The sequence below is a fragment of the Canis lupus genome, chromosome 7, assembly GCF_003254725.2.
Source record: "Canis lupus dingo isolate Sandy chromosome 7, ASM325472v2, whole genome shotgun sequence".
In the NCBI taxonomy this organism is placed as follows: domain Eukaryota; kingdom Metazoa; phylum Chordata; class Mammalia; order Carnivora; family Canidae; genus Canis; species Canis lupus.
In genome coordinates, this window is record NC_064249.1 from 68220974 (window position 1) to 68231215 (window position 10242).

At 35.7% G+C, this 10242-nt stretch overlaps 1 protein-coding gene across 1 annotated transcript; it reads right to left on the minus strand.

Annotated features, from left to right (window-relative positions):
* Positions 1-3379: 3379 nt before the first annotated feature.
* Positions 3380-4703, minus strand: LOC112648000 (heterogeneous nuclear ribonucleoprotein C-like). Its single transcript, XM_035719277.2, has one exon. It carries the CDS (start codon positions 4551-4553, stop codon positions 3669-3671), a length of 885 nt encoding a protein of 294 aa, XP_035575170.1. The 5' UTR covers positions 4554-4703; the 3' UTR covers positions 3380-3668.
* Between the last annotated feature and the right edge of the window lie 5539 nt (positions 4704-10242).

The following is a 10242-nucleotide window of genomic DNA, read 5'->3' on the forward strand; positions in this document are numbered from 1 at the left end:
CTTAATTATAAAAAACAAACTGATAGTTACCAGAGGTGAGGTAGGTGGAGGGATGGGTGAAATAGGGGATTAAGGAGTACACTTGTGATGAGCACTGAGTGATGTATGGAATTTGGAAACATTATATTGTATACCTGAAACTAACATAACACTGTATATTAAATAACTGGAATTAAAATAAAAAAATAATAATGAGAGAGATGTACTATTTAACATTAGATTTTTGAAGAATAATGTACTAAATTAAAATTCTTGGAGAGAGTTCTCCTACAACCCCACTTTGTATTGAGATATAATCAACATATAGAAGTTTAAGGTATACAATACAATGATTTGATAAATGTATATACTGCAGTGTGATTATCACAGTAAGTTCAGTTAACATCCTTTACCTCACATAAATACAATTTTTCCCTTGTGAGAAGTTTTAAGATCTACTTTCCTAGCAACTTTCAAATAGACAACACAGCATCACCATTCACAGAGGGACAATGATATGAAGACACACAAGGAAAGGCCACATGGAGATGGAAGCTGGGAAGGATGCATCTACAATGAATGTCCAAGATTGCTGGCAAACCGCCAGAAACTTAGGAGAAGGCAAGAAAGGATTCCCCTATTGGTTTCAGAAGAAGAATGGTCATGCCAATATCTTGATTTTAGACGTCTAGCTTCCAGAACAGCAAGACAATAAATTTCTGTTGTTTTAAGTCATGCAGTTTGTGCTACAGTTTTCTTCTTATTAATAGATTATAACAAAGATTCTAATTTTATACTGTCTGCCTTTCTGTGAGACACAAACATTTTTAATACATTCTATGACTTTCTACATTGCTTAGTTTTGTAAAGATTTTTGTGTCTATATAAGAAATTGATCTGTACTCTAAATTTTCTTTCTTTTCATTCCTCTTTTTTTTTTTTTAACAGACTATTCTGATTTGTGTGCCAAAATTTCACTGGCCTAATAAAATAAATTTGGGGGATATTATCTCTTTTTCAATTCTCTGAACTGTCTGATCCTTGAAGATATAGTAGAATTTGCTTTTTAAGTCCTTATGGGCTGAAAACATTGCATCGGTAGATTTCTCAATACTGATCTCACTTCTTTAATGATTATAGGTTTATGGTTTTAAACAATTTCTTCTTGAACCACTTTTAATAAGTTACATTTTTATAGAAAGTGTTAATTTTCAAATTATTGTCTTAACATTTTCATTTTATGCTGTATTTTAAATCTCTGCTCCATCTTAACTATATATTCTTCTTCACATTATCTTTTATGTTGAATCGTTCATTTTTCTAGACTGAATTTGCAAAAGTCTTTGTTTTAATTTTTATTGTTTATTTCAAGAGGCAGCTTTGGCTTTTGCAATCCTCTAACATTTATGTGTTTCATTTCATTAAATGTTTTTCCTTATCATAAATATTTTCTACATCTTTTATTTGGTTAATTCTGGTTTTCTTTTCCTGGCTTCTTAAAAATGGGTATGAACCTCAATAATTTCGCCTTTCAGGGTGCCTGGGTGGCTCAGTTGGGCATCTGACTCCTGGTTTTGGCTGGTCATGGTCTCAGGGTCCTGGGATCGAGCCCTGCATCAGGCTTTTCACCCAGCACGGGGGGAGTTTGCTTGTCTCCCTCTCTCTCTACCCCTCTCCCTGCTTGCTATCTCTCTAAAATAAATAACTAAATCTTAAAAAAAAAAAAAAGATCTTTCTTCTCTATAGTATTTGTCTTTATTTTCCCCTCAAAATAATACTTCGGCAGAATAGTGCCTCCCTCACCCCATCAAAGATGTTCACATGCTAATCCCGGGACTTGTGAATATGCCATGTTACATAGCAAGGGGCAATTTAGGTTGCAGATGGAATTAAATTTTCTTTTCTTTTCTTCTTTTAAAAAAATTGTTTACCTATTCATGAGAGACACACAGAGAGAAGCAGAGACACAGGCAGAGGGAGAAGCAGGCTCCCTGTCGGGGGCTGATGCGGGACTCGATTCCAGGACCCCAGGATTACGACCTGAGCCAAAGGCAAACACTTAACCGCTGAGCCACCCAGGTGCCTCTGGAATTAAATTTTCTAATCAGCTGATTGTCAGTTGGAAAGTTATCCTGGATTAACTAAGTAGGCTCACTGTAATGATAAGAATCCCTATAAGAAAAAGAAGTCAGAAGTCAGAATCAGAATCCTGCAGTGAGACTCAAGACTCTTTGAAGGTGAAAGGGGCCATGAAAAAAGGAATGCAGGTGGCTCCCAGAAACCAGAAAAGACAAGGGAACACATTCTCCCCTAGAGCCTCCAGGATGGACTGCGGCCCTGCTGAACCTTAATTTTAGCCAAGATTCATTTCAAACTTCTGACCTCCAAAATAGTAAGATAAGAATCCATGCCGTTTTAAGACACCAAACTCTTGGCAATTTGTTATGGCAGCAATAGGAAGTTAACAGAAGCTGTATTTTATGAATTATTCAGTTTTGAATGTTTAAAATGTCCATTATGTTTTATTCTTTGAACCATGAATTAGATTTATGTTTTTAATTTCTCAGGTAGGAATTTTAAAATTTATCTTTTTGTAATTGGCTTCCATCATTATTATGTTATGATGAGAATATATGGTCTCTATAACATCAATTTTCAAAACATAGTGAGAATCTTTTTGTCCTAAGATACCTATTTTCTGAATGTTTCATGTATGAGAGAAAAGACTGTATATTAGTTGTTGGAAGTAGGTGTTTAGATAATTGTTATTGCAGCCATCAGATGTAAAAATAATTGCATTTAAATCGTTTATATCTTTACTGATATGTCATCTAGTTTAACTAAAATTTATGAGAAATAGACGTTAAAATTTCTCATAATTATGGATTTGTTAATTTCTCCTTGCCATTCTGTCAAATTTTCCTTTAAATGTTATGTGATTATATTTAGTGTTTACAATTTCATAATATATAACTAAGTATACTCTGTCCACTGTAGGTGTTGTGTCTTTTTTTTTTTTTTTCTCCAAATTCCTGGTTTAATAAGGACTTGTTTATTTGAGAAAAAAGGGTCCCAAACATCAGGCTGTTCACAAAAATAACCCACAGTATCAACTTTAGAAAACAAATCTTAAGACTATTACACTAATTATTTTTCTAGAGGATGCATTTGACATGCCAACTCTCATTCACAAAAATACATTGTTACATTTGTGTTGAACAGCCCCACATAGCATTCTTATGTGGGGTATAACACACATACCTCTAACTCAAAGCTGCTCTCAGGTGCTACTCAACTAATGCGATTGCCTTTGCAGTTAGGGAAGCAACTACTGAGCTCATGTATGAATGGAAAAAACTGTACTCCCTGCATAACAAGAGATTATTTTGGAGACAGTTGGTAAAAACCACACATCCTTTTTATTGTTAAGTCATAAAGAGGTATCAAAATTAAAAGCAAAAATTACAGGGTAAGACTTAACATAACTACTAGGAGCGTCAAAGGAAGTGAAAATGGGACTAGGCGCAGGGCAATATGAATTAATGGACATGGGAAGGATAAGGATGGGGAGAACAGTGAGCATGTGCTGAAGAAGATACTAGGGGAGAGGATCTGGTGAAAATTTTGATCTTAGACAAGCGCCTAGGTAAAGAAATAATGGGACAAGATTTCTAAACCCCACTATGTGCTTAAGAGTCATCCTCGCCATTGGCGCTGTCTCTGTCATCCTCTCCTTCCTCAGCCTCTTTTTCATCATCCTTGATCAACTCCAGCTGGTCATCCCCCCGATCTTCATTATCATCATCATCCAGTAGGTCCCCCTCCTCAGCAGAGTCATCTGCACCCCCCTCAGACTCCATCTTCACATTAGTCTCATCTTTCTTCAGGGAGCTGCTGCTCTGCTCCTCTTCTGACTTATCATTCTTCATCTCTACTCCTTGTTTGCTCTGTTCTTTCTCAATTTTTTCCAGGCTTTCCAGTAGAGAATCCACTTTTTGTTTTATCTGGGTCAACTCCTTCTTAATGGTTTGAAGGTCATCTCCTTTCAACTTTCCAGACTTGGAAGAAGATCCTCGCTGTCCACTCTTAGAATTGAAGCCACTTTTGCCCCTTCGTGAGGTGTTTCCTGATACACGCTGACGTTTCGAGGGAACCACAGCGCGAGCAATTGGAGGAGGAGGGGGTCCACGTGCTGGGTAACTGTACATCCTGTCATAATAATCTCGTTGAAAGTCATAGTCCAGATCAAAAGAGGAGCCGTACATCTCCGCTGCAGAACGTTTCACACCTGCTTTTCCTCGGTTCACTTTTGGCTCTGCAGCCAGATTAATATCTAAAACCTGGCCGGCAATCATTCTGCCATCCTCTCCTGCCACAGCAGCCCGGGCATTTCTCTCATTAACATACTGAACGAAGGCAAAGCCTTTATGAACAGAGCAACCCACGATTTTGCCGTATTTTGAGAAGATTGCCTCCACATCAGATTTCTTGACCACAAGAGTATTGAGATTCCCAATGAATACACGGGAGTTCATGGAGCGAGGATCTGTCTTGTTGGTAACATCGCTGGCCATTGTCTTTGATGGTAAGGTTCCTCTCAAAGCCGAAAACAGGAGGGGGGAGGGAGAAGGGATTCGATTCTGAATCTCCCACTCCCGGGTTCCACGTGGAGAAGCCAAGTGCTGCTCGAGGGCGACGTCGCGGCCGCGACCGCTCAGCCTTCGTCCGGTGTTGTGTCTTAAAGTCTATTTTGTTTGATATTAACATAGCTTCCTATCTTTACATAGGTTAAGTGTTTGCCTGACATCAATTCTCCCTTTTTTTTTTCACGTTCAAATTTTCCATGCTTTTGCATTTCAGAAAAATAACACACAGGTTTGGTTTTGTTTTGTCCAGTCCAGTTATCTCTGGACTTTAACTGCTGAGTTTGCTTTATTTACATTCATTATGCTTCCTAATACATTTGATTTTATGTCTTCCATTTTGTGTTATTTTTTCAATTAACCTGCTTTTCTTTTACTTCCTCTATCTACTACTAGTATTCTACTTGTTTGCGCTAATTTAATTGATTACCCTTTTAAATTTTCCTATACTTAATTTCTAAGAATTTTTATTGTACTTAAAAATAGTAAATGCATAAAAGTTTAACAGTGTCAAAAATTAGTACTTCTTTCTCCTAAAAATATTATTTATTTTAAATTACTTTTCTACATTACATTATATTGTCTGGATTATTAATCTCATCTTATTTTATAAACACCTACCTAACCACACACCCACATGAATACAAAATTGGTCACTATTATCTTGGGGACAGATCCTTTCTCTTGCTTCTTTCTTCCATAGGGACAATGGACACTATGGGCTCTCTCTTGCCTAACTCCCTCATTTATTAATTTGGTAGGTTATGTTATTTGTTCGGATCAGACTTGATGTGCAAAATTTCAGCCAATGGAATACAAGTAGATGTGACATGGGCAACCTCCCAATGAAAGAGCCAACACATGGTTGGAATGTATATGCCTTTTCAGCCATGAGAATAGCATCTCCCAAAGAAGGACATCTCCTCTAACTACTAATGAGACTAGGGATAAAGTCCTCTTATATGATCAAGAAATAAAGACTTCCTGTTGTAATCCTAGAAAATTTCTGCTTTATTTATTACAGCCACATAAATTATATGAAACTGATTGTTTTACCTTCCAAGAGAAGTGGTAAGAACCCATAGTGAATTTGGGAGGGGTCAGATATGGTCTGATAAACTCCTTGCTCTTTGACATCAGATTTCCTGTAAAATGTACACACATTCTTGGCCGATTGTAAATTTCGGAGCAGCTGCCATTTTGAGGAGTAACTTTATTTCAGAGTAGATTTTCAAACTAGTCTAGTTCTACACCTAAAGCATATATTCCAAAAAAAAAAAAAATTATAAAAAGCATATATTCCAATATACAGATATATTGGTTAATGAAAACTGGTGTTTTCATCTATATCTACCTAGGTCTGATGAATATTTCTTGTATTTCAATTCAGATGAAGAAGAATATTATATATGGACTCCTCCAACATGTGTGATTGTACACAGTTATAACTTATTTAGATTTACTTACATGTTCACCTATCTCAATTGTTGACTACTATGTCTAACATTCATCTCCCTCATCTGAATTCAAATACCTTCTTCATAAAGTCTATCCATTATTCATTCTTTCAATAAAGGTTTAAATCGTAAATTATCTCAATCTATATTTGTCTCTATGCTCTCATCTTACAAGATGATTTAGCCAGGTATGTGATTTTTGTTTGATAATTTTCTCTCAGCACTATTGTCTTATCTCCTATGTTTTTGCTATTATGAAGCTTGTATTCAGTGAATTAATGTTCCTTTATGAATGAATTCTTTTTTTTAATTTAGTTCCTGTTAAGAGCTTTTTTTTTTTCTTACCCTTGGTTTTCCTCACTTTCCTTACTTTTACTTTTAAATCTGAGGACTCTCCTTTGATGAATTCTGAAAAAAAAAAAAAAAAAGTATTTTTCTTGTCAAATATGTTTCTTTTTTTGCTATCACTCTCTTTTAGAGACTCTAGTTTTTCTTATAAAACTATTATTAGTGATATGAAATCTGTCATCTAGGTTTCTACTCTCTTTTCCATATTTTAAAAATCTATTTGATTCATTGCACTGCATTCCATAAATTTTTCTCAGGCCTAACTTTCACTTCAACAACTACCTCCTCAGCTGGTGTCTAATTTCTTCTATGACCTATCCATTAGGGTTTGACTCATAAGTCATTTTTTGGCATACATTTTTATTCTTTTGCAATGTCCCTTTAGTGCTTCAAGGTCTGGGCTTCTGTTTTATGTGGTGTCGGCAAATTTTTTAATATGTGGATTTGTTCTTCATTTTTTTCTTTGAATTTATTTTCAATGGACATTTTCCCCCCTTTTGTGAATCCCTTGTGGTCTTGGTTATGAGTATTTAACTCAATAGGGTTTTGTATGTAGTTACCCTAGAAACCCCTCATCTATCAGAAACATGGCAACAGGGGTGCCTAGGTGGCTCAGTCAGTTAAGCCATGGGCTCTTGATTTTGGCCCAAGTCATGATCGCAGGGTCGTGGGATTGAGCCCACGTAGGGTTCCATGCTCAGCACAGAGTCTCCTTGAGATTCTCTGCCCTTCCCACCACTTGTGTGTGCCTGTGTGTGCACATGCTCTTTCTCTATCTCTCTCGAAAGAAAGAAAGAAAGAAAGAAAGAAAGAAAGAAAGAAAGAAAGAAAAGAGAAATAAATAGAAAGAGAAAGAAAGAAAGAAAGAAAAAGAGAAAGAAGAAGAAAGAAAGAAAGAAAGAAAGAAAGAAGAAAGACAGAAAGAAAGAAGAAAGAAAAGAAAGAAAGAAAGAAAGAAAGAAAGAAAGAGAAAGAAAAGAAAAAGAAAAAGAAAAAGAAAGAAAGAAAGAAAGAAAGAAAGAAAGAAAGAAAGAAAGAAAGAAAGAAAGAAAAGAAAGAAAATTTAAATTATTACCTTGGTATGGGGGTGCCCATTCTACTTATAGATTAGAAATTTGAATTCATAGCCAAATAAGACACAAGCCTGAAATTTGATGTTTCCTCGGTGCACTCATTAATCTTTCTCACCAAAGCCCTTACAGAGGCAATGGAGCTTCTCGCGATCAAACTGCACTGAAGACTTTTTTTTTCTAGTGAATGCTCTTACAGAGTGTGAAGCCTTTTAAAGTCCTGACTTTATCGAAGGAGATCCCAGCTTTAAATCTCCCCCTCATTCAGGCTCAGGATCTATTCCTGAAGAAAGTTAAGATTCCTGCTTCTAGTTTCCAAAGCCAAAGTCCAAGGCTGCTACAGCATCACCTCATGTTACTTTACACTTTCGTTTTCATCTCTGCTTCATTTTTGTCATCTTTGTATTTTCCTTTCTTTCTTGAAAACTTGGCTATACATTAATTTTCATATGGAATCCAGCATTTCTTAGGTTATGTGTAGGTTTTAAGGTTATAGTATTTCTGCCATGTTGATAAAACTATAGTTTCTTTTTAAGATTTAAAAAAATATATACATATGAGAAAGAGACAGAAAGAGTACAAACAGGAGGAGAGGCAGAGGGAGATGCAGACTCCCCACTGAATTGGGAGCCTGATGTGGGGCTTGATCCCAGGACCCTGAGATCACGACCTGAGCCGAAGGTAGATGCTTAACCATCTGAGCCACCCAGGTACTCCAAAACTATGGTTTCTACTATTTTCCCATATCCCCTTTGGTTATGAATCTCAATTCTTTCCCCATTATTGTTTCTTCCATGTCAAATTTCTGACACTTTCTCCTCCCCACCCCACTGCCCCCGTTTGTCTTACATTCTCTGGGCTATATCCACTGAAAATGTCCTTGGGTGTGAGAGGGCAAGAAATAATTGAGCCCGCATAAGTTTTGACTTTAGGCAGATATAAGTCTCCAAACAGTGCTGTCACTGACAGACATTTGTGCATTACTTACATTAGATGCAAAATAATACAGCTCTAAACCATGACATCCTCCATTTGCTGTTTCTTAATTTTCCTATTCTGACCTTTTCCTTTTTATATCATAGGGGTTAAGTTTTCCAGCTATCCTCTTTTTCCCTCGGGGCTAACCAAAGAAACTCCAGTTTTTAGTCTTAAAATATAAGACTTTCTAATCACTGTTTTAAAAAAAAGTTATAAAAGGTGAGATAAAAATATTACCTCTGCAAGAAAATCACATAATATTTTGCGCCAAAGCATTATTAAAAGGTTTAAATTCAATGATGAGACCTTTCAAAACCACAAAGACTTCTTGTTGTGTCTTACTAAACTAAACTTTAAACTCTAGGAGATGTGTTATTCCAATTGATTGCTTTACTTAATAAAATAGTGGCCTGAAATAATATTTAAATTGATATCTCTGTTTTCTCAAAGGCATAAATATTTGGATAGTTTCTTTGAAAAGCCAGAGGTTGATCATTGTTACTTCCTTTTCTCTCATTTGAATGGAAGAATAAATAAAATGACACATTATATTTCTTATTTAAACAGACTTTGAAAGTCTTAGCTAACCAAAATAGTGTCACCTATATATTGAGAAAAATTACCTACCACACAGGGCAGTTAGACAATGTAATGATTCATTGACTGGATACTTCTAAAATGCCTGGGACATGGCCAACTTGTGGTAGAATGCTGATTCATCCGCACTTGCAAAGCTTGTTTGTTATGTTCCTCCTCTGACTTCTAGATCATTTCTCTTATATAGTTCTCTTCCTTTCTTTCTGACAATTTATCTTTTATCTATTACTGTCATTTTGTGGAAACCTCTTTCTTTTTCCTTTCCCTAAATTATATGTGACTCCCAAAGGATGATATTGTCTTTAGAATGTTTCTTTTTCCCTGTCTCTCCCTTAAGAAATGAATAGTATGGACCTTGAACAACGAGGGAGTTAGAGGTACTAACCTCCCACCCTGTGCAGTTGAAAATCCATGGATAACTTTCATCTCCCCCAAATCTTCACTACTAATAGCCTATTGTTGACCTGAAGCCTTATTGGTAACATAAACAATCAACACATATTTTGTATGTTATACATATTATATACATTATATACTGTATTCTTATAATAAAGTAAGCTAGAAAAAAGAAAATGTTATTAAGACAACTATGAGAAAGGAAATATACATTTACAATACTGTGCTGTATTTATTGGAAAAAGTCCACATATAAGACCCATGCAGTACAAACTCATGTTCAAGGGCCAACTGTATATTCAAAATTATCATACAAGGTTATTAGGAGAAATAAATGATATCTATTCCCCAATGTGTGTTGACTGTATCATCACACCTGCTATTATTTTGTCATCTGACACCCTTAAGGACTTCCCAATAGGATGCCTCTCATAGAAACATTGTTTAAATATGTAACCATTCAGTAACAGAAATCAACTGATAAGGTAGACTTCCAGTGAAGTGGACCTTTTGGCCTTTGATACACAGATCATTAAGCAGAAGTAAAAGAGAGAGGTGGTATTTTTTGTTTTTCAGCTAAAATGTAACTAAGTACAAACTCCCATTACCTTTATGATGAATACAGCTTCTGAGTTGAATTTGACCAAGTGACTGTTCTTTTGAAACTTTATGAATTTAGACACTTATGAAAAAGACAATGGGTTTTGTCCTTCTGGTGATTCTAAATGATTAATATGAAGCTAAAATATATTATTTTCTGTTCCTTAATGTCTT

Excerpts from the sequence above, each read along its gene's own strand:
- LOC112648000 (XM_035719277.2), bottom strand. The coding sequence starts at position 4,553 with ATGGCCAGCGATGTTACCAACAAGACAGATCCTCGCTCCATGAACTCC.